Source organism: Tachysurus vachellii, chromosome 10, assembly GCF_030014155.1.
Source record: "Tachysurus vachellii isolate PV-2020 chromosome 10, HZAU_Pvac_v1, whole genome shotgun sequence".
Classification (NCBI taxonomy): domain Eukaryota; kingdom Metazoa; phylum Chordata; class Actinopteri; order Siluriformes; family Bagridae; genus Tachysurus; species Tachysurus vachellii.
The window spans coordinates 11,107,768-11,133,037 of NC_083469.1; the positions used below are offsets into that span (position 1 = coordinate 11,107,768).

Consider the following 25,270-nt stretch of genomic DNA (forward strand, 5'->3'; position numbering starts at 1 on the left):
TGTGTGTCAACATCAACACACGACCAATAAACCTGATTCAGATTCTTATTCTGTTTTTGCTTTGGTGTATATAAATGTATTTGAAATATCAACATGCTTATTATCAGTGACATGATATTATCAGTACAAATTTATAACCGTTCTTTAACACGGACTTTTTAATGTAGTTCTTATCAACATCGCTGCTTTATACTTACTTCTGTGTCCCATTAGTCCCTCAACCACTTCTCAGCATGGACGCACACACACACACACACACACACACAAGAATACATTAAAACTCACCTTTTATTATGGTAATGTTATTTTATATGTCAAATTACAAGTGTATGATGTAACATAAAAACAGTTACAAACATTTGTATGCATATTTACATTATATATTTATGAAACGTAACAAGCTACATCTGTATAAAGAAAATACAACTATGACATGAGTTACTGAACTATAAATATTACATCATATACTTGGTATTTTTCAAACCATGATACAAATACCTAGACATGTATAAATCAATACAACCATAGCAAGAGCGGTTAAGTTTAGGATGGAAATTCTGATGGACGTGAGGCACTTTTTCGAGGTTGTCAGTGGGTGAAGCAGATGGCACTAAAACTCAGAGATGCAGATAAAGAACCAGGCAGTGTTCATAGTGGAATCATCAGAGTACCATTTATACGGCAATTACCATAACACAAATGTCTTCACAACTGCAAACTAATCACGTTAACTTTACATCATCAAGCGCTATGAAAAGGGGGAGGGGGGAAGCCTAGCTACATGTCAGTGTGCCAAAGCATCGAAGAATTCCAAAGAAACCACTAAACTGCTGTGAACATAGCTGTTGTTGTTTTGTTTTTTTTTACATCACACAGAAATGACAGATTTACATAAGCATTTCTCTAAGCAGTAAAGAATGTTCATCTTTTATGCATTCCCGAGTTATACACAAAGTCCAAGAGTTCAAAAATAAAAGACTAGCAGCAAGTGGTTAAAAACTGAAGACGGATAAATGCTAAGTTAACGGCAAAGTTCAAAGGAAGCAAAGAAAGCAGACAGGTTGCATATTAAATACAGCACATTACATGTGGCTTCACCGTCCTGCTTAATGCAGAATGAAACTAGGCATTAAAGTATCTGCCTATAATATTATTGTATGGATGTGGCCTATTCTACATGTCTTCTCAGCCAGCAAGTTTTGTTAAGGTTCATCAAACCTTGGTTCAGCTTGCGACAAAAACCCAAACAAACAAACAAAAAAAAACGAAATCCAATACAGTACGAGTATGTACTGTATCCATACAGTATGGAAACATAAAATCGGGTGAGACAACCACAAGAAAACATTTGTGATTAACAAATCCAAAGTTTTAGTTTTAACAGTCATCCATAGCTGAATTTTATTCCTCTCAGCACATAATTAGTGATTGTTTCTAGCAGCTTCATATGACGAAACCTTGGAGAAGTGGACTGCCACTACTGTACCTTCTCTAGCCCTCTTTCTGCAATACCAAACTAGAGCCAATCTCTAGTAAAAGCTTGATCGTTTTCATCATGTACGCCCTCTACTTTCAATGTGAAATAATACTAAAAGGTGACCTATGTACATAATGCTGTCAACTCAAGCTATAGTATATACGACAGCAGTGATAAATACAACTCTCTCTTTAAAAATTTGAATGGGATTATTATTGTTGCTTAAATATAGTGTTACATATTTACATAAGTTTTTTTTTGAGTTTGGTACCATCTACAATATTAAAGTGTCACATCACCGACTTTTATGAAGCGATCTAAGTGTTTCTCGTGGAAAGTTTTGCATAGAAAATAAAGTGTGTTGATGTAAAATGCAAAGGGAGCTCAGAGAACCGGAGTGTGAAAAGCCTCGTACTGGACTTTGGGCGCAACTTTCCTGCTAACAGGAAAAAAAAAAAAAAAGACCCTTCATTTGACTGATAACTGTCGAAACTGCAGTGTCTAATAATGACTTGCTTGGCATTTTCTTGTGAATCTGCAGGAAGTGATTTACAGTGTTGAGAGAAATCTTGCATCTTACAGCAAGTCTTAAATGATCAGTAAATCAAATCAGTTTTGTGTTTTTTTGTAAAACGTAAAGCACAAACTCTCAAAACTATGACGGAGACTACATACTGGATGGAATTGAAAACATAGACATGAAGCTGTAACCAAAGCTTGGAGGCGAGTGCTTTTATAAGGGGCATTTGAATGGAGAAACTTGTATTTATTTTAAATGGGATATCCCTGGATTCAAGTGCCTTGTTTGATAATAGAAATTGGAAACCCTTATAACGGTGATCATTAAAAATGTCGAAATGTGTCAAGTCATGTAAGGAAAACTTGCTGGTTGAGCACAATTTCAGCTTGAAAACAAAAAGTCAAAAGCTGAAATGAACCCAGTTTCACTCAGATCAACATGAGATGAAATTGAAATGTACACTTCCTAAACTTCCCGACTAATTGGTCTCTCGACTTCTTGCTGATCTGGACATGGAAATTAATTTGCATTTCTGTCATTTTAACAGACATCCTTATCCAGAGTGACTTCCATTTTTTAATTTCAATTTATACAACTGAGCAACTGAGGGTTAAGGGCCTTGCTCAGGGGCCCAGCAGTGGCAGCTTGGTGGACCTGGGACTCGAACGCATGACCTTCCGATCAGTAGTCCAACGCCTTAACCATTTGGCTGCCATATTCCCCTGGTAACAGGTATAAACGTGGACGATTGTAATATGTCATCAATCACTCAATGCTTGAATGTACCTGTGTGGTCCGAATAGTCTTGCCAATTAGAAACGGATGGATTTTAAACATGAGCGTTTACATACTATCATTTTGAAAGAAATGACATTAATGTCTTTTGCAAAACAATGAAAAGAAAAAGCAGGAAAAACACACCCATTACAGAAATTAAAATTTGTACTGGTAAAACTTGTCAAAAGTGTTTTTTAGTGTATGTACCATTATTCATGAGGGTTACCTTTCATGGGAGAACAATTAACTAGTGCCTGTTTTCTTTTGTCTAATAATTACACAGTCAGCGAATGCTCCAGTCGAAAGAGAAGGCCACTTTAACCCTACTGCAAATTCACAAAAAGCAAGAAAATATCCCTTTTAGCATACCGATACAGCAGATCCTCTGTATGCACAACCAGTTTTGTTTTCTTTGTTATAGTTTTGATCTCTGTACAAAAGACAACATTCCTTCACAAAGGTTGCACGCTATTTGTAATGATAGTCTGACATTTGCATTTTTTTTGTCTCTTTTTTATATATTTTGGCTCGTTTTGTAATTTCGAGTTTGTTCTGTAAACGCCTTCCCTTCCGTAATGAGCTCTGTGACGTGAGCTCGAGAGCCCAAGAAGACCCGGTCATTGGCTTCTGCTGCTCTCGGCCAAATCAAATCTCCAAAGCCTCCAAAGTGGCGGGTGGAGCACCTCACCTGCCTCAAGGGGTGAATGAAAAAAGAAAAGCGACAGCGGCGGTTGTTTCTTCATGTGGCCGTGTGTTTCTCCCCGTCTGCTCGGCTCAGCCGGCGGCCTTGTGTTTGCCACCGCAGCAGTGGCAGGCCTCTCCGCAATGGTGACAGGCCCGCAGTGGTGGATAGCAGCACATGCAGGGTGCTATTATGGAGAGGCCGAGCAAGGCCAGCCAGCGCACACAGAACTGCTCTTCGCTGGAATCGCACGAGCATGGGTCCGAGAAGTCTCCCTCCGAGTCGGACATGCAGTGGTAGAGCATGCTCTCTGCACACAGCATGCAGCTCACCTTGTAGATGCACTGCTTGATGGGGTCAGGCGCATCCTGGCATTCCCCGCGCCGGTTCTCCTCGTGGTTAAACATCTCACGGCAATATATGCAGCGCGAGCGCTCACCGTCCTCTCGCCGCCTCCGAGACTTCTTGGACTTTAGCAGAGGCGAAGGCTGCTGAGTTTTTATCGAGTCCTTGGTGCCTGTGCGATGCTCAGAGCCATCCAGAAAAGAGTACTCACTTTTCTTGCTGTCCAGTTTAGTGAATGTACTGGAGAATTCGGCGTCGTCACGCTCTGTGTCCGGCTTCCACATGACTGGGTGCCTGTAGTCCTCATACCCGCGGATGCGCACATCCTTGCGCGGGTTGATCCGAACGACCTCTTCGTCGTCCATGTGAAAGCTCACGTGGCGTGTTGTGGAGAAAGAGACCTAAAACGATAGGGAGCAGGATTGTGTCAGGTACAGCCTGAAACACATACACCAAAGTCAAGTAATGCAGTTTGTCTAAGGCTTGAACTTACCTGCGGGGGCAGATAGCGGTGGCTTGGGCTGGGGAACTCCTCGAATGGCTGAGCACGAACATAACAGCCCCGGAAAGGTTCGGTGGACACCACTCGGCCATGCGGAGAGAACGGCTCTCTAATAGGTGTGCAGATAGAAGGAGGCTCCGGATTAACCTGCAAATAATGAATGTATAATTATAGGCTCTGATTACATGCACCTCCCTTCACAAAAACAGACTCTGAGCACAGTAGCTGATGATGTGTTCTCTTTCCTTCCACCAGGTGGAGCCTGACATCCAGCAACACCTTTGGCATGGGAACGTTTTCATGAGTACTTAGTTTCTGTTGTCCTTGCAAGCATTCCCAGACACATTTTTATAGGTGCAGATTCTGCAACTATGCCCTTATCAAACACAGACACCTCAAGTGTGCCAGATAAAGGAGCTCAGAGAACAGGAATGGATTCTTCATCTCCAAAATCCTAAACCCAATCGTTGTTATAAATACATGAATTCAGTATGTCGAAGGAAAAATGACAAGCAACATATCACAACTTTTATGGTCCACGCTGTAAGTGTAAAGTCGAAGATTACAGATTTTTTATTTTATTTTTTAATTCACAGTTTATGATTATTGTTCTTGACGCTTTCATCGTCAGTCTCAACATCAGCAAACGGCATTACTGCTCTTGTTGACTGGACACTATTGGGTGTTGGTCTGTTTTAACCCACATGTAAGGTCTTTAGCCTCCGTTAGTGCCTGCATGCACGCACACACAAGTCCAAGACTGTGCTGTGCTAACATCTGATTAGCAGTGGTTCAGGGGTGGTCCCTTTCCACTGATGGATGGGGTCAAGGGAGCTGGCAAATTGTGCATAGCAACAGATGTGCTACAGTGTGTAATTTTATACCTGCAAAAGGAAACTATTTGGTAGGTGTAACAGAAAAAAAGATTTTTTAATTATAAAGTAGGTGTGCCTCATTAACAGGAAGTGGGTTGTATATAATTTAGAAATGTATGTTGTCTAACAGACGGTCATTCATCCTGTGGATACTCCTAGAATGTTGCTGAGATGCAGCATGTAAACATGGCACCGGCAACAAAGTAGGCGAGCAGCTTTGAGAGCCTGGTGCGAGTTAAACCTGACCACCTTCACCGCAACACAGGAGGAGGAAGTTCCAAAAAGCTCATGGAAGTGGGGAGTTATCATGAGGCTGGAAACTGATATCTAAATTACAGCTTGCACATCGGTGAAGCTGCATGAGCGTGCCGCTTTTAGGGCAGGCATCTCTCTCTCTTCTTCTCTCTCTCTTTCTTTTTTCTCACACACACACACACACACCCACCCACACATGCACACACCCACCTACATCCAGGTTTTTCTGCTCTCTGCATGTGGGGGAGGCTGCTGGCACTGGTTAGTCAGTACCGTGTGTAAAGTAGCCCACGCCAGTGTTTTAACACACAGCGGAAATCTGGTTTTCTCCCAGCTGCTGCTACAGTAATTACTGTCCTGTGGTTGCTAAGAGATGCTTCCTTTGACTCCCCCCCTTTTCTTTTTCTTTTAATGCACAAGCACATATACACATAGTATGAAAAAGGGTAAAAAGGGAATCAAGTGAAAAATGGAGTGGAGAAAATGGTGCATGTATGTGTATGTTTGAAATACAGAGAGAGACACAGAGAGAGAGAGAGAGAGAGAGAGAGAGAGAGAGAGAGAGAGAGAGAGAGAGAGAATGTACGGCCAATGGGTCTGCCGGGGGAATGTCATAAACCAGCTCCAGCTGGAGAAACGCAGGCCAGAACTTAAAAGCCAGATGACAGCTGTGTGTGCGCATGTGTGTGTGTGTGTGTGTGCGGTGGGAGGAAGGGAGGAGAGTTAGGCAGTTGAAATGAGAACCAGACTTGGAGTTCCTTTTAAAGCCCTTGCTGCAGAGCGGCCTGAGCCCGAGCATATGCAGGGGCAAATCTGGTTGTGATCTACCCACAGAGCACTGTGGGAGATAAGAACTGAGGCCTGGCAGCACACCAGCACAAGTGAACGCACATTCAATGCTCTCTCCCTCTTCATTTCTTTTGCCTTTGCTTTGCAGGCTTGCACTCTATTCATGACATGTGTGCACAGGTCTGCTTATCAAATACAAAGTCACACGTAATAGCTCTTTTTCACGTGCGCTCAAGGACATGCAATGGTTTGAAGGTTTTTACCCTAAATGTGGTGTTTTGTCTTTGGCATCAAACCACTTTAAGGAAAAGATTAAAGCCTGATGGAGAAGGATCACGCACTTTAAGTTGCATACCCGAGAAATCTTAAATGTGCAGCTCTACAAAAATATACTTAACAACATTGCCAATTAACATTAAAGACAACTTTTATGGATGGGAAAGTCTGCTTAATGACAGATTTGGCAAGACTTGTTCTCCTTTTCCGAGTTTACTGCCTCCCCACAAGATGATTTTCCTGTACACAACTTCCTTACTGAGGGAGGGAGAGGAGATGGCAAACAAATTCTTGGCTCAAACTAAGATGGTTCCAATCACACCAGGAAAGCACACACTTGGCTCCCAGACTCCAAATCTTCAGGCATTTCTATCTATTCAAGACAAGAGAGCAATTCATTTTATCTTTTCTCTCTTTATTCTGAAAGAGTTCACCAAAGATTTTGTATTTATTTATCGTATTTCTTCTTAGCGCCCATAAGATCTTAGCGAAGTCTACAGTAAATAGACAGATCATGATTCACAACTTGTAGGTTAAAGAAATGACAGCTAATAAGAGTAAAGAATGTCTAAAGCGTTTCTCGATCTTTAGGAATACCGCATATCATCTGTTTGGTCAGAAGCCCGTTTTGATAGTCGCAGTGGATCAGTGCAGGTTGGTGCTTTGGCGAATGTGTAATTGTTTTGTCCGTGCCGTTCTGAAGGCTGAGGCGTGTGAATGACTAAGTGTTGTGCTGCGTCCTGGCTCTGTAACCCCAGCACTGTGCTGGTGAATCACCATGGCTACATCCTCAGTGGCTCCCCGCATCCCTCCTCCACTCTCTCGCCGCCTAGCAACAGCAGCGCCATTGGAGCCGACGCATCACTGATCCCAGGTAATCTCCACAGCCCTTTTCTGTATGAATGAAGTCAAATTCCAGCATGGTTCAGGACGGGGACACTTTAAAAAAAAAGGCCATAATCTGCCTAAACGTATTATGTCTGCTTGGAAGTAGTTAAACGTTGTAACAACGTGAAAAACCAACATGCTGACAGAGTATACGATTTACAGCTTTGTGGTAAATAGGCTGCAGTGAAAAAACTGCTTTCTACACAAAAACAGGAAATACCATGGCACAGTTCAGATGATCAGTCCATCACTGGAAAAAAGAATGATTTTGGTACAGAACATAATAATAAAAATAATAATAATAAAAAAGGAATTTGGAATTTATATATTGTGTTGGATATCTTGCCATGAGATGACTTGAAAGACAGACACACCTTTCCAGAAGCACAAAAAAAGGATATTTAGGAAGAAATATTTATGAAAAATAGTAATAAATGTGCTATAAAGCAGGAAAGCATTCTCCTGACTTGGAAAATTCAAATTTCCCAATTTCCTTAACAAAACTGAACATTCGCAAAGGTCATCATTGCTTTTGTAATAGTTGTGATGGCTGGAAAAAAAAATCACCCGGTCCGTCCAATCTTGATGAAAATTTACATAGCAGACTTCTGGACTCCTCCACAAAGCAGTTGTATGTAGACAAAAAAGCAGTTAAACGCAGTCAGAAAGCTTTGCATATGCGACAGATTGTAGCGACCCATATCTATCTAGCCCATAAGAAGCAATGCACTCGAGACAGAAGATTAGGCCTGTCCATGGGGAAAATTTCATCACCACCCGTTTGCGAAAATGAGTCACGTATCTGTTGACTGCTACACGCTTCTGCCATACCAGGTGCCGATATCATTTCACACAACATTTGCTAACGGAGGCTGGAGAGTTCTTTGATTTTTTTTTTTCAGATACCGACCACTCAAAACGGGTGCCAAATGACTAAGGGGCATTAGGCAGGCATTTATCATGATGTCTCATTCTGCTAAACTCTGGCCACATTGCATTAACCTTGTGTTTGACTCACCTGTAATCCATCTTCAGGAACCTCTGAGTCACTGTACACCGGACAGCCTGGAAAGAGAAAAGAGAATAAATGAGTAAGGTGCTCATGGACAGAGCAATACTGGTAACCACATATGCTCTAAACGTATAGGGCAAATGTTTATGTGGAATACGGATTATGTAATTCCACATACACATAAAATCAGTCTGGGAAGGATTGTGCTTTTAAAAATGGAGAGAACAGGAAGAAGGAAGTTCAGGGAAAAAGACTTTTGCAGCACCAGTGAGTAAGAACAAATATCTCCCCATGTAGTTACACATAATCACCTGAAACCTTTGTGATTTTCAGATGAATTATAGGTATCATGACCTGTTTTTTCTGCAGCAGCACCCCAAGATACAGAGGAGTAACAATGAGGGTAAGTGAAGGAAAGACAGGGAGATGGAGCACAGCTCGGATAGGAACGGCTTTGAGTTTCCTGCGGCACGACTCTGCCGGTGCCAGGCCACTGTGCTGGATGAGCCATGTGCCTGGTTACTATAGCAACAGCGCCCTGCAAAGCTGCCACGCTGCGGTGCGGGCAGTGGAGCGATGCAACAGGAATACAGAGGAACCTGAGCGAGGCATTACACAACACAGCCGGGCCTGAAATACACAAGAGCAGCCCACCCCATCTGCTGAGTGTGCTCCGAACAGCAGCCTCCAGAATATTCCATCAGAACCAAAGTACAGCTCATAGACCTTACAAGAAAAAAAACAAACTGGACTAGTACTTTGGTTAGTTAAGTTTTGTCTGCCAAAACAGAGGAGATTCTTTAAAACAGGTTTCATCTGACCAACTAAGACCCTTTTCTGCCAAAAGTATAGTATATATATTTTTCCGAGTATAGTGAAAATAAACAGAACAGAGGCGTGTACAGCAGTGCCGAACACTTATTTCGATGTTATACAACTCATATCAAGTGACTTTCGGTTACTAAACAGCAAAATATGAATTATATAAATGATTCCTGCTAGTTATAAATGCTATCTTTGAAATTTGGTAAGAAATATGCTCAGCATCAAAATCCGCCAGACCACATGAACCCCTCCCCCCTACTTGAACTGGTGTTCTTTTCTCCGCTCCACAGATTCTGTTCATCCCCCCGGGTGACCACACCTTCTTTACCTGCAAGCCACCCTTCCCTTCACGGTTACCTCCTTTTGGCTTGCTTATCTCTGATTTAAGATAACACTGCACTAATCAGGTTCCTGAAAGTTGCGGCTTGCTCCGAAGGCATGTTGAAGTTAATTAGGCACAGTCTACTATCTAGGGTTCTGATCTGGTCTGCGGTTGGTCAATGACGTCTTCCGCCCTGCTGCTGGACTGTGACACGCATTCATATAAAATGAGAACACAAACACAACCCTGTTTTATGTGCAGATAATTGTTTGAATTGAAGCTAAATGGCAGCTCATTCCACGGTGAAGAGAAAAGATGGTTTAACAAAGCTTTTTAGATCATCTCTGCTTTTTGATCAGATGAAACACCGGTCGTTCATACCTGCTCTCGTCAGAGCTCAATGATTCTGAAATCTTATCCAGTTCAAGAGCATGAGGTGATAAGACAGGTAGCAGTGCAGAAACAGGAAGGACACTGTGCTGCATACGGGTCTATACAGGTTTTGTTGTTGCTAAGAGATTATTCAGGAGCGAGGCCAAACCTTGCTTTATGTCCTCTAGAGCTCGCCGTATCCCCCGGTCGAAAGCTCTGGCATCAGCTGGACTCTGGAAAGTCAGGCCAAACTTCTTGTTGTCAATTCTCCAATGATGGAAGATAGGGTTGACTTTATTGTACACCAGGTCCCTCTTTATGATGCACTCCAGCACAACCTGAGGAGAGATAATGTCAGATTTAGAAACACACAGAGGCAGAAAAATCTTACAAACTGCAATTAATAAATAAGGAGCAATATATTCAAATAATATTATAGAATCATTAGTAACAAAGTTCCTAGCGGCTGCGAACATACAGACAGTGTAAATTCTCCAAACCAGAGACAGAACACATGCAGCCACAAAGTGTGAGTGTACAGAAGATTATTAATAATAAGGGCTTTGGAACGAGCTCCAGCCCTTCCCCTGAGCAGATTAAATGAAATGAGAAACGCCCATTATTCTCTAGGGCTTGAGTGCCAGTGGGGGAGTCAGAGGGGGAGTGAGAGAGAGAGAGAGTGTGTGTGTGTGTGTGTGTGTGAGAGAGAGAGAGAGAGAGAGAGAGAGAGAGAGAGAGAGAGAGAGAGAGAGAGAACGCCTGAGAGAGAGAGAAAGCCTGAGAGAGAGAGAGAGAGAGAGAGAGAGAGAGAGAGAGAGAGAAAGAGAGAGAGAGAGAGAGGGAGAGAGAGAAAGCCTGAGAGAGAGAGAAAACTTGAGAGAGAGAGAGAGAGAGAGAGAGAGAGAAAACGCCTGAGAGAGAGAGAAAGCCTGAGAGAGAGAGAGAGAGAGAGAGAGAGAGAGAGAGAGAGAGAGAGAAAGCTTGAGAGAGAGAGAGAGAGAGAGAGAGAGAGAGAGAGGCAGAAAAAAAGGCAGAGAGAGAGAGCCTGAGAGAGAAAAAGCCTGAGAGAGAGAGAGAGAGAGAGAGAGAGAGAGAGAGAGAGAGAGAGAGAGAGAGAGAAAGCCTGAGAGAGAGAGAAAACTTGAGAGAGAGAGAGAGAGAGAGAGAGAGAGAACGCCTGAGAGAGAGAGAAAGCCTGAGAGAGAGAGAGAGAGAGAGAGAGAGAGAGAGAGAGAGAGAGAGAGAGAGAAAGCCTGAGAGAGAGAGAAAGCTTGAGAGAGAGAGAGAGAGAGAGAGAGAGAGAGAGAGAGAGAGAGAGAGAGAGAGAGAGAGAGAGAGGCAGAGAAAGAGGCAGAGAGAGAGAGCCTGAGAGAGAAAAAGCCTGAGAGAGAGAGAGAGAGAGAGAGAGAGAGAGAGAGAGAGAGAGAGAGAGAGAGAACATATATTTAGATATATCTAAATATATCAGTTCTCATTCCATATACCTTTTTTTTTGTTGTTCAAATTTGCAGAATAGGGTCAAGAGTCAGGTGAGACTGAGCGTAACCACCGCAAGTTAAATACATGCAAAGCGAGCAGAGACAGAAGTAATGCTGTTACAGGAGAAGACGCTATTCAAACAGTGCATTCCAGCAGGCAAAGCATGGCACGAGAAGACAGCAAGGTGAGCAAATGCAGATAAACAAACAGTGGGGGAGGGTCAGCGGAAGAACAGCAGACAGAAAAGGATGAAAGGCAGAAAGAGATGAAAGGAAGTGCAGTTAAAACAGAGATATGAATGGAATTCTAGTTGGTGTGTGGAAGGCTTGGTTTAGAGCCACCATTGAGACACTGATATCAGTCTCTTTACTTCATTGACATGGTGAGAAAAGAGACAGATGATGACTTCGTCCACGATGACCACACGCACACACACACACACACACACACACACACACTCAAGAACGTTAAGAGAAAAAAGATATAAAGCAGCCACTGTATTGATTCTCTCGTTTCGATTAGAAACCAAATCAAGCCCAAAACTAGCACTGCACCCTACAGGAATCGTGAATTGTTTCCCTCCCTCTTTCAGAATGATGGTGTAATTCAGTGGCAGATTAAAGCATGTCTGAATAGAGAGAGCTCAGTAGCCCATTGGTGGGCTATATTTGGCCTGTGCTGACTCATCAGGACACTCTGTGCCGCATCGCTACACTTGTAGACAGATTCTCTCCAACATCACGGTTACTGCCATCTTTCAGATGCGTTTCAGACGAAATGTGGATCAAATCGAAAGCTTGAACCCACCATTCCACTCTCCTCCTTAAACAGTTTGAACATGCAAAGCCTCTCACTACAGCATGGACCTGAACACTTGCATATAACAGGAAGGTAAAATGAAGAACTGATAGCACTTGTATATGTGAAAAAGCATTTTGTTTATTGACTAAAGAATTGTCTAGTTGCTGAATTTAAAAGGCTAAAAGCCTGTGTTGACTAAAAGAACCGTTTCTGATCAACTCTGTATGAATAGACAGCACTCCTACATTTTCTTTCACTAAACAGCTTGTCTCTATTACTGATGACATCAGCCAGCGTCATGTGGAGCGCTCCTATTTTGAGCTACCTGCCCTGTGGATGAGTGCTAAGCAGCTACTTCCTGTGAGTGTGGAGCGTGATGATCTCATCTCACAGCCCCTTTTCAGAAGGATGTGCGTCACTCAGACATAACAGACCAGGATGAATTCCAAACACGGATGCTTACCAACTTGTCTTTGAGTCTCTCCCCCTGGATGAGATAATCCACGCCGTTGGGGCAGTCCGAGTCCGGCCGGCTAACTTTGTGGACCGACACGCAGCTGAGGCCTCCGCCTCCCAGAGGCAGCCATCCGCCACTGGAGTCATCGCGAGTCATGACCACTGCTCTCACACGCGCATAACTGTCACTGTGAAGGCAAACACACACCATCATTAGTGAAAAATTCAGACTCCTCCAGAATCAAAATGGGAGTAGAAAATGCCTGTTCAATGCATCGACTAGGTTTCTTAATCATCATGATAATCACGGTTTCTGCTTTCAAATACAATTTATGACCAAAAACACTGAGACGGTTAAATGTTTACATGTGTTCCATTAAAACCTGGTAAATTATCCACAGATCAACTGTTTTTTTTTTTCCCTTCAACTTTCACCTACTACATATGGGAAGCAGTTGTTCTCTCTCTCTCGTCTATTGCTTCTTCGATTAGATAATTAAAATGTGAGTCCGGAAATGACAAAGGTCACAGTTGGACAAACACAGTTTGGTATGGATGCTAGTAACGTATTAAAAGACATCAGCCACATTTTTTCTGTCACATTAAAACTTTCTCGAGTTAAAGTCATTTCTCAGGTGGGGCATTCCAATTATTTACAACAAATCCTAGTCTTTCTCTACCATTTTGAACACTAAAATCACCACTTCCCTTTTCCTTGTAACAGAATCTGTGTTTTAAACACCGAATGAAACGTCTGATCAGCATTTTGAGAAACCTGTCCGCACAACAAAATACAGAAGGTCATACAGCTTGTCGGTATAAAATACACTCACACCACTCAAATCCTGAGAAGAACCAGTAAGAAGATCAGTTGTGTCAGAAGCAGTGTCCTGGATTAATTCCCGTTTTCTGTTTTTCAAGCTAGTCGGTGTAATCCTCCACACCAGTTATGTGCTAAACATATTCCTGCCAGTGAGGTTATCATCTATCAGGATCAATTCCAGAAACAGACAGGTTAAATACAGATAAAGCTATACACACCCAGATAGTGAAAATTTCTTTGAAACTCCATGTCTCTAAATGGAGGCAGTAGAAGAATAACAGCTGTGGTAAAAGACGGAAAAAGAAAAAAAAAGCTCTTTTAGAGGAAGAGACGGTAGTTTCGGCATCGAGTATGGTTCTCAACTTTAAACATTTCCACTCAAACACTTTATTTGAACACATATTGAGGTGATTCTGATCTAAACTGTTTCAGAAGTTAAAAATCCAACTACAGTATTTTAAAAGCACTCAAGGAAGTCAAGCTTGATCGGATACAAAGAGCAGGAGGGTTAAAAAAAAAAAAGCCTGACTTAACCTAATGGGACACACTTCCTTTCATATCCGCCCACCATTACCCCACCTATCTCATGAGAGCAATCTCTTTGCATTGCACCACACACACACACACACACACACACACACACTCAGAATCATCTGCACACAATGATGAACACAGAGGCAAAGGTTGTTTTTTTTCCTCCTCCGTGTTGAGAGGGCAGAGTTCAGACGGAAGAGGATCAGCCAAGACCCAAATTCCCAAAAGATTCCAAGCTAGTCTGCTGGAAGAATACCTTCATTTCTGAGAAAAGAGGAAGCAGCTATTATGAGCTAGAATATGGGGTTCCGAGAACTCAAAGTATTTTATACTCTTGCTCCAAGCCCATATTCTTAAAATGTCTACAGGGATCATTCAAATGTTAAAACTGTGTGTAATATGTTTAAAATCATCACTGTTAGTTTTTGAAGATGACAAAAAGATGAACGAATTCTGAAGAAGAAGAAGAAAAAGAAGAAGAAAATTCAGTGAATGTGCAGAGTAACGCTACAGATCACACACTATGGGTTGTCCTCGGTTATACCACAACTAGATATTTTTCACATTCTTATAGTTCCCTAATCTGCACGTGTAATGCAGTTGAAACAAGGAGGCGTCAAGGCTTCTATATCACAACCATACGGGAAGCATGCTGAAGGCTTCGTGTTTTCCATCCCTGCCGTTTTTATTGCGTTTGAAACAGACTGATGAAAAAACACGGTGTTTGTGTGACTTCCACGTTAAACCAGGTCTAACGCACGGCTTTGGCGAGATACATGTTCTTCTTTAACACCTAGAACTTCCAGGGCAAAAATCACACCACTGCTGAGTGGGCGGCTTGTGTGACGCACCAAGGCACTGGTTTACGTGGTCTCCGGAAGATGAGTGAGAAATGACTTCATTCTTTATACAGCAAAGTAAACGAGCTTTGGTTTACCTGAACGCAGAGAGAGAGAGAGCGCAGAGGCTCAAGATTTACAATCATGTGCAAAATCTCCCAGCGTGTGAAGCACTGCTTGAGTGCATGTGTGTGAGGCCTGACCCAGGAGGCAGGGGGATCCAGGGCCAGCCGTTTCCTGGCCTGATTTAAAGAGGAGGAGGAGGAGGAGAGCAGTAGGATGTGGCCTGAGCCCTGGGCTCCTGCCAAGTCAACCCCAGCCTCTCCCCCTCCCACTCCACATCGCACAATGGCCGCTTCTCTGCTGAAATTTCACGTTATTGGATACCAGGCCTGGATTTTTGTGCTCGCACAATGTCCAGGCAGTGGAGCATGCTGCAGGAGAGACACGCTCTGCAAGCTAAAGCTGGAAAAGCTCCTCTTTTCATTAGCATCAGAAAAGGGAAAAAATGTCACCCCTCTTTCCTGCACCAAACCAAAGAAGGCCTGTTCAGCTCCACTGGCCTATTTCCTTTATGGAAAAAAGGGTAGAATAAGAAAACACATTGAATAAATCACCATGAGAGTAAATAAAAGGTACTTTCAAACTCATCACCATTACTAGTGCACTTGATTTCTGAAGAGGAAACTAAACCATGGCTGGTTTCATTTGACGCACCCTGTTCTTTACACTGAGATCATAATCAAAGATTTAAATTCTGACATGACAGAACTTGTAGTTTATAAACTATCACTAAAGAGATATTATTGAAGCTGAGGATTAGGACGTTTCTATGCTTAATACTCATGGTTTTCTTTTACAAATGATTCCATGCAGAACCCATTTAGAGAGTTAGAACCATTATCCAACAGTAAAACCCTTGAGGTAAAACTGCATGAGAGAATAATATGTATTAAGGTGTATTAAGGTAAACGTGTACCTCACCAAAGCTACGCGTCAGACCTGGTTAAAGACGAACCCTGTACGTATACACTGTGGTCTGACTGACCGATTTCAAAGCAGTGCCATTCTTCTTTTTTCATGGTTTTCTCAGGATGCGCTTATTTTCCACAATTCTCCAAGCTCAGATATTTTTTAACATAGGCCTTGTGCTGCTTCATGTTAAACTATTTGTCCATTTTATTTAGGGAAGTTTCAGAATGTGAATAATCTCTTCTTGGTATATGATTATTGCTAAAAAATGTTCTTTTGAAACTTCGACATACAGTACAGGGTCATGTGACGCAAAACCACAAAAAGTTTTATAAACTCCTTTATTAACGAGGAATCAGACTGGACTGTGACGCATAGATGAGTCACGAAGCACATCCGGCCTGCCTCTAAATGCTGGTTTATTCGTCTGGGTTGAAGCATCTGCATATTTGCATTGTGACACAGTGAGAAACGGGGTTTACGTGGAAGCCTGGCAAACAGAGGTGCACTCCTCCAAAATCCTAACAGCGTGTTAAGCATGAACAAGCCTCCGACTGAACACTGACTGGCTGAGACAGGAAGTGTGTAACATTGTGTAGGTTATGTGAAAGGGGTTCTGAGTAATATTATTCAGATGATTCTTAACTCTGACTGCCAACCTTCCTGATGTAATGCTAATGCTGGCTCAAGTGTTGTGGTAGATAATGAACATTTGCTGAGTGTATTAGTAAAAAATATAAATCTTCCTCTTCAACATTAACTTTACTTCTCCTATATTTACATTTACGACATTTTGGCAGATGCACTTATCTAGAGTGACTTACAATTTATCTCAATTTAGACCGAGCAGTTGAGGGTTAGGGGCCTTGCTCGGGGGCCCAGCGGCAGCAGGTTGGTGGACCTGGGATTCAAACTCGCCACCTTCTGATCAGTTGTCCAACACCTTAACCACAATCTACCCACATTTCTTCTTCCTTGTGAACACATTCAGGTTATACAACCCCCCGTACATGATGTCTGCACATGTACCTCAGAAATATATGAAGACAGACGTGTCAAAAAAAGCTGAAAATTCTGAGTTGCTTTCTATTGTACATTTTTTTACCTTCTAGCATAAATACATTGCTTCTGTAGTCCCTTCCCTTTCCTCTGACAATCATGTGAATGCAGACCTTAATTCATAATAAATTAGCATCTTAATGGCATGAAAAATAAACGGTATAAATCAAAAGAAATTTGTAATAATTGCATGTGCTCTAAAAACATATGCAATTGCTTTTAGCTTTGACTGAAATGAATACATGATATAACTGCATCCTCATTGCATCTGCATCTTATTTTACTTGCAGTAAGTTAATATAAGTCAGCTTCGGGCATTGCTGTATTAAACTTGGCTGATAGTAAACTAACAAATAAGTAGTAACTAACAAATCTTAGTACTCAGAATCTTAAAAAGCAACAAAATGAACCTTAAATCTTTTCTTATCTTTATACACAAACACACAACTAGACTGATTTTACGTGTTTAAAAGTGTTCTAGGTTTCGCAAATTACATTTTTTCAAATATCAGTTTTAAATTATTTCTTCTTTTTAGGATTCTGAAAAAATCAAACCATTTTATTATTTGTTAATGCTCCTGACATAAAGACCCTTCTCTTTATTTTCTTATGGAGCCTTTAAGTTTGGTATAAAACTATAGAAACGATCGAAACCCTATTCACATCTGTATTAGATTAGTATTAGACGTCTGATAAAAGACATTATTCATCTTGGCACACTACACCTTACTAAAAGTTGGCTAACTAGCCAATTTAGGCCTGGGATGCAGCTAAGATGCATTAAAAAGCTGACGTAACGAGTACAAGTTTCATATGGCTTCATGATTTACAGCAAGGGTTTCCATATGAAGCTATAACAAACAGCAAAACAACTGCCAAAAGGATAGTGTGCCCGGGGGGTCCGCCAGATTTGGCGCCATCGATTTTCTGCCTCTCTCTGATGCTATCCCATATTTTGGGAACACAATCCTGACAACAATGCTTTAGTGCCCAAACGCTGTGGTATCGCAATAAATCATGGTCCAGGGTTTGTGTATCGAAAGCAAAAAACCTTCTTCTCAACATCAATCAAGCCACATATTGAGATGATCTTAATTTAAACCGCAAACATTCAGAAAATTAAAACCTTGCACTGCGTTTACAGAAAAAGCAGAACCGCAAGTTTGGACTGCAGCAGCGTGACTGCGAGCTTTGATGTTAAAGTGCTCTCTGGGGATGCAGCTCTAATCGACAGAGTAAATGCTCAAAATGCGTTGCGAGCAATGAGGAACCGGGTTCTTCCACCGTCACACACATGAGACAAAACTTCCCTCAAAATCCCTCTTACTCAGATTTAATTAGCATGACTCAGCAAACTTTTCCTGTTAGTAATGTCAATAATCTGTAAGCTCCTGCATCATCACATCAGTTTATATTAGCTCTACTGTGAATAAACCAGTTAGCTCTCAAACCCAAACCACAAACCAGTGTGGACATTTCTTTATTAAATATTTAATAGGGGTGTAACACACACTATCTGTATTTAGTTTTAAACGCAAAGTAGACATGGCTTAAACCAGAAGCGTTTCTTTTTCTTTTTAAATGAACCATACTACTATGTCCCCTGGAAACACTGGAAAACTCTTGAATGAACCACAGAGGTTGAAAATGGCAGCAAACTCTGGCTCTGACTCTGGTTCCTGTTACATAGATCACTCCATATCACTCAGGTTCATTACCAGTCTCAATTCGAGTTGTGCAAAACAATATTTTATCCAGAAGTTATTTTGTTTTGTACCTGCTTTCTAACAATTTTATTAGGTCTATTGCTTAAAATAAAAACAAACAAGTACCTAAATTTAAACCACCGCTACCCTGACCAGGCAGTTACTACGGATGAACGAAGGAAATCCATTGTAAATCCATTGTACAGTGCTGCACGTTATGTTCATGGTCTTTGTTTATCCTGCAAGCTTTATATTTGACTGCTCCCATGTGACTTTTTCCCCCCTCACGCTTAATGTGTATCTCTTGTCTCAACCAGATGCCCTGTCAACTTTTCGTTGGGAAAAAAACAAAACAAACCAAACCTATTTGCCTCCTATTCACATCTGCTGGGAACACATTATCTCTCCATTCTGAGTTATGTACTCATATTCGGTTACATCCCTAATAAGTACTGTATTCATTACACAGGCTGATTTTGTACATGCTACTACATACTGGGAGTGTGTTAGGTAAAGAACATAGCCTTGGTTGGTTGATAATATGCTAAACCTCTGAAAGGCTTTGGAGTAATTAAATGCTCATGAAACAATTTAGAGGTGATACACAATTCACAATCTTCCAACAAATGTAAGGCAAACGCTATTATACACTGTAGCACATTCATGTAGGCCAGACTGGCACTAAGCTATCTCACTGGCACTGATCTCACGACAGTATTTTACGAGTCTAAGATGAATGATGAAGTTAATGATACATGAGATGATTAATTACGGGACAGCTGTAATGTCGCATTTCCCACTGTGCTTCTTTGAACATCCACTGAACACATTATAATGTAGTTTGTTCTATACAAAATATACACATCTTATTATAAGTGTAAGGGTAAAATATGGAATAATTCCTGTTTGAACATGTTCAAAGTATGCAGATGCACAAAAAACACATCCAGCCACTATGCACCCAGGCAGGCGCACAGATTTACCCTCTTTATTTTCAAAGAGTTTGGGGAGCTGATGAACAACACAAGGCTTTAGATTTACATCTGTAGCCTGTTATGCCTGTGGCCTCCTAGACAAGAACACAGGCTTAGCGCAGCCTAATCAAGCTCAGCACACACACACACACACACACCTCAAGGAATTTACACACAGCTCAGAAAGCATAGGCTACTATGACGGACAAAAACAGGGCTTCTTGTATGTAAGTAAATAAGGGCAATCAATACAGAAGTAGTCACTCAGTTGTTTATCCCCTTCATAAAAAAGGGGCAAATTGTGTATGGCTAAATCAAATCAGAACCAAGCGTCATTTTACAAAACGATATTACAGACATGTGACATTCATGCTCTTTGCTTGCTCTGTTCCTTAAACACAAAAAGGAAATGAGAGCAACTTGAGGGAACTGCTTCAGGTCTTACTCAGTATTTGAGTTTTGACCATGGAGGCAACAAACCAGGAAACAACCTCACCCAAAAACCAGGATATTCAATAACATCACAATAATATTTTACAGGACTAAAACTAACAAGTGTGTCTGCTTTTCTTTCTTTATAAACCTCGTAAAATATTGTGTTGCTTTAATATAAGGAGCCACTAATCGTGCAGCACTAACAAGCTGCAGGGAAAATGCTGCTAATCATTCACTTCCTACACAGACATCATGTAGATATGGCGGTCCAAAAAAACCAACCCTTCTCCCATGAGATTTCTTATCAACAGCATTTCTTTTATGAGTTCCACTAATTTCACTAGATGCATTCTCAATTTAGCTAAACTATAATTCGACTACTAAAATGGCAGGAGACGTAATCTAAACTGGATCCTTCGTGCTTTAATCAGGCCACACAACTGTCAAAACCGTCTCAGGAAATACACGGGTTAGCGATTTAAAGCATGGCATCAATAAAATTGAGCTGTGAAACGTGCCTTCAGGAAAGACATGCCTCGTCTAGATCATGATGAGAATGGCACTGAAGTTAAAAACAAAACAAAACCTATAGCTGAAATGACTAGACAAATGCTGAGGAGAATCAAAAACAGTACATCAGTTCTTTTAGAGATTTCTTGCACTGTCCCAATGAAGATGAAGTGCAATGAAGATTTCTTTCATGTCGACACAAGTCTGAGAAAGTGAAGCTACAACCAATTCATCATTAGGCATTATTCAAAAAAGTGCGCTAAAAAAACAAACACAAATAAAAAAACGCAACTACTTATAGAAACATTGTGTTGAGTTTATCAATACTAATCAATGTTTCTTTTTGACACCAAAGACCACAGTTCTCTTCATAAAGCAAAAAAAAAAAAAAAAAAAATATATATATATATATATATATATATATATATATATATATATATATATATCTGTGTATAAAGTAGGAACGAATCCGTGTTTTGGCTTAGCAAAGCAAGCAAGTAAAAAAAAAAAAACCCACAAACAAACAAAAAAAACAGCCATGTTTCCATCACTCATCAGCAGCATAAAAGAAAGGCTGTTTTTAGCTTGACCACAGACTGACGACATGAATAACATGTCATCAGTTATTACCCAGCTTACAGACCCTAACCCTTTATTTAAGTTATAAACATGTTTATATTTTCAAACCACTCAAGGTACCTACTTATATCTATTAAAACAATCCTTTATAAATTCGAGTCAACAAAATGTGTCTAAAACATAAAAAAAAATTGAGATAAAATAACTAGAAGCGTGCTACCTTGAATTTTCACATCGCAACAACAGCCTCCTCCTTGGTTTATGGTATTTTACTGTAAATTAAAAGAATTTATGCATTTGTACCTGGAATTGGGTCCATTTCACTAAATTTGTCCATTTAAATTTGCACGGATCAGTAAAGAGTGGAGTGGAGCAGTATGCATGGCTTAAACTTAGTAGCTAGTATGTAAATTATTCAGGCATCAGAAAAGAAAGTAATGCATGTGTATGTGCATTGTTATCCAAGTAAGCATTTTTTTTTTTTGCCGCTAGCTAGAATGTAGCTTAGACTCTCGATTTATATTACAGCACCACATACTCTTCTTCACTGGTTATCTTCAGGCCACATACATTGCAAACGAGTGCAAATGTCAACAAATTAATTTCAGAAGTATTCAGGGATGGAAATATAAGTGGCTATATTTGTGGCTTCAAAAATATTCATCAGCAGTAATGTAATGTCACTACTGTCTTTACTAATACCCCAATGTGCTACTTTCTGCAGTACCGTACCAATCAGAGCAATAAACAATAGCTAGGCATGCAACGTGACAGCTCTATTTCCTTTCTGTGAGCTTAGAAAGCCTCTAACAATCCCATCAAAAATTCTCATTGCCGTTGCCCTCATTTAGGGCCGAGAATCACCCTACATGAATTAGCCAGTCCTTCAGTAAGAACCATTCAACATTCATAAAATGGAGCTGCCAGGAAAAGTAAGTCTGACCTAAAATTCACAACAGATTCACCACAACATGCCCATGTAGCACAACTGACTTTCCATTCAATACACGCTATGCTACGGGTACAACAGCATGTTTGGGTTTTATCAGGAAAAACAAATGGCAATATGTCAATGGAACAAGAGGGATGGGTGCAGGGAAATTCAGGCCAAATGTATTTACAACACAGTGCACTTCAAAAATGTGACAGGTAGAAAAGTGAATAAACAGCACACTTATCCTTGTTCTCCATGTGGGTGTGATGACTTTATTGATTATTGTATAAACACTTTGTACGGCACACAAACAACAGTCTGGATTCAATTAAACAAAATGTAAAAGTAAAAAAAAAAAGAGTGTGATTTGAATAATAAATTAATCTGAAATTTAACATTACCCCACATTTTATTTGAAAAAGCAATCATAAAGAGCCTGTGGAATGCAAGTCATGACACTTTCATCTCTTGATAATAATAGCTGCTGATATGTGGTCTCTGGAATACTTTTAAATACAGTAGTACGAGTAATAAAAATTGTGTTTTGTCTTGTACCTTTTAATTTCCTGTTATTTGTAGCCTTTGGCCTACAGTTCAGATTAGTCTGTCGTGTCAGTAGAGTTCCTGAAACGTCAAGGGTCTTCAAGCACCTCAAACAAACAAATACAGGTCTAGTCGGAGCATTCGACATGCGTCTCAGATCTATTCGCCAACATCCGTATAACAAAACATGATTTTAAAAATCTCAGCCAGTGTAGATCATTATTACTGTTACCTATCAGCTTATTACACAGTTGACATTAAATTCACCCAAAAATACTACACTGTAATAAAAACATATGCAAATGCAGCATATTAAGGTTTTGCTAACTGTATTGCATACATCCACTAGGTTTGAAATGGAAATAATTACTGCGTCACAGACATGTCCTTACACATGCAAACACACACGTACAGAAGTTGAAAAAGTATCATTCGGTTTATAAGAAAGATGAGTGATTTTTTTGCTAAATGCTCGAATCGATGTGTTATTGTGCCGTATTTTTCCTGACCACACCGTCAGCATCTGCTGATCCTCAGCATTGCGCAAAAGACCAGGGACAAAAATAGTTTTAAAAAAAATAAAAATCTAAAAATGATGCAAAACAGTGACTATAATACGTTTACAAACATCACTATCGAGACGACCTACACGTTAGGATGAAAACAAACAAAATATAAAGTGATTTTAATATTGCATGTGTTAGGACTTATTGTAGTTCCAAGGACACAGAGTGAGATACATATAGATGTGTTACATAGAGAACATGGGCGCTCCACTAACATGAGGCAGAACAAATCTGCAGTGTGCATGTAGTGCAACCATCACAACTTCAGCTGCACAGCAAAGGCCATTTGAAATGTACGAGATGTGCCAAGGAAATAATCAGCTCAACAGCATGCTAGCTGTGATCTTTGTGTGAGCCTCCGGTCTTTACAGTAGAGCTGAGTGTGAATGAGCAGCCAGGTAGTTTATGAATGGAGTCGGTCACGTGACGCAGCGCCTCCCGACCAGCTTTTTCCTCACTGACTGTCAACAAGCGATCAGCCCATTAAAAAAAACACGGATTAATCGTGGGAAAAAGCGCAAATAATCACATAATACCACATCGATTTACACTACAACGCAAAGGGGGTCATTTGTACTTTTAATAAAGATCGTATCGAGGGTTAAAAACGGCTGTTTTGGTGGTTTTTATGAATGAGGACTGCGATATGCAAATGAGTGTGATTGAGAAAAATATGGCGTCCAAAGCCTGACTGAGCCCGACATTGCGGTAATCATCCCGCACACTGAATTAATCACCTCGCAACGCACAAACGACTTCTTTTTAACTCTTATTCTTACACATGTATACAATTCCGACATGACAACACCCATTGGTAGAGATTTAAGCAAATAAAAACGCTCTGAATCTTTGCGAATAGCACATAACAGTAGGCTCTTTAATCTCTATCGTGTTTACATTTCTGCTCATATTCATCACACAGACCATCAGACTCACAAGGTAACAGGTAAACCTAAATAATCCCGAATATCTCATCTCCTTCTCAACTTAAACTAATTGGCTGTGTTTATGAATAGCTTATAACATACACAGTCATGTAAAAGGATGACATATTAAACCTATTATAACACACAGAGCCTGAAGAACATGACAAGGGGCCTTCAAAACAAACAATGTGGCTTTTCATTACAAACGTGAACTAAAATGCTAAATATCGTTTAATGTAATTACTGTGTAACTTGTGAAGGTTTTAATTCACATCACAGTGATAGTGAAACGAATAGCGTGTATATTAAAGCGTTGTGCACTTTATAAAGGGAATAAAACAACTAATACGTGATACATTTAACCTTTTGAAACACTTCAGATTCTCAGAAGGTCCAAATAACCGACTAGATGTTTAAGGTTTAACTCACTCGTTATTTGGATTTGCCGGTTCTTCGCTCATTTTTTTCCTCACGGGGATCCAAATCCTGCAAATAGCATCGACGACGCGGTCAAGGCGGGGAAATAAATCGCAAAAATCACCATTTTGGTTCGCATCGAAATGCAGTTATTCACAAAACAGCGACAGTTCCGAAGTGACGGCGGTGCATCGCTGAGCTCCGCAGCTCCAACAAGCCGATTTAGAATAAGGACTGGAGCCGTAGCCGCTGATTCGTAGCTTCCCAGTGAATAAAATCCATCTGCAGCCGAGTGATCATCCTTAACGTCGTCTTTTGAGATCAGACACAAATTCCACGAGTGTCTAAACCAAATACGTGCACAAAAAATCCCCCTATTTGGTTGTAATTTAGTGACCGGGCTGCTAGCGAGCGAGCTGCTCCCTCAGAGCAACTTTCAGCCAACGCTGGAAAAGAGAAGCCTCAGTGTGCAGCTCAATACAACATGGACAGACCCAAAAGATCCCACACAAAGATGAATACATGTACTTGAAACGGACTAGTTCAAAAATGACATGCGAAAGAATACAATTGCATGAAAGAAAAGTGTTGTGGAAGTTCAGGGGCTCTGCTTTCTCTGTACGAAGTCCATTTTCAACTCGGCCGACGCGCATCGGAAAACTGGGCGGAAGCTTTGGCCTCACCGCGCCTTTGAAATCCTTCCGCCTCAAAGTATGAATAAGACATAACGAAGTAAACAGCAATGTGTTTTTGATTAAGTAGTATCGTCTGTCTTTTAAAACCTAAAAAGACATTTGGTC

At 40.8% G+C, this 25,270-nt stretch overlaps 1 protein-coding gene across 1 annotated transcript; it reads right to left on the bottom strand.

Moving 5' to 3' along the window:
- Nucleotides 1–270: 270 nt before the first annotated feature.
- On the bottom strand, nt 271–25,270 carry spred1 (sprouty related EVH1 domain containing 1). Its single transcript, XM_060879405.1, has 6 exons — nt 24,483–25,270; nt 12,661–12,841; nt 10,087–10,255; nt 8,405–8,451; nt 4,295–4,450; nt 271–4,202 (listed from the first exon to the last, which is right to left on the bottom strand). Exons 1-6 carry the CDS (start codon nt 24,512–24,514, stop codon nt 3,549–3,551), a joined length of 1,239 nt encoding a protein of 412 aa, XP_060735388.1. The 5' UTR covers nt 24,515–25,270; the 3' UTR covers nt 271–3,548.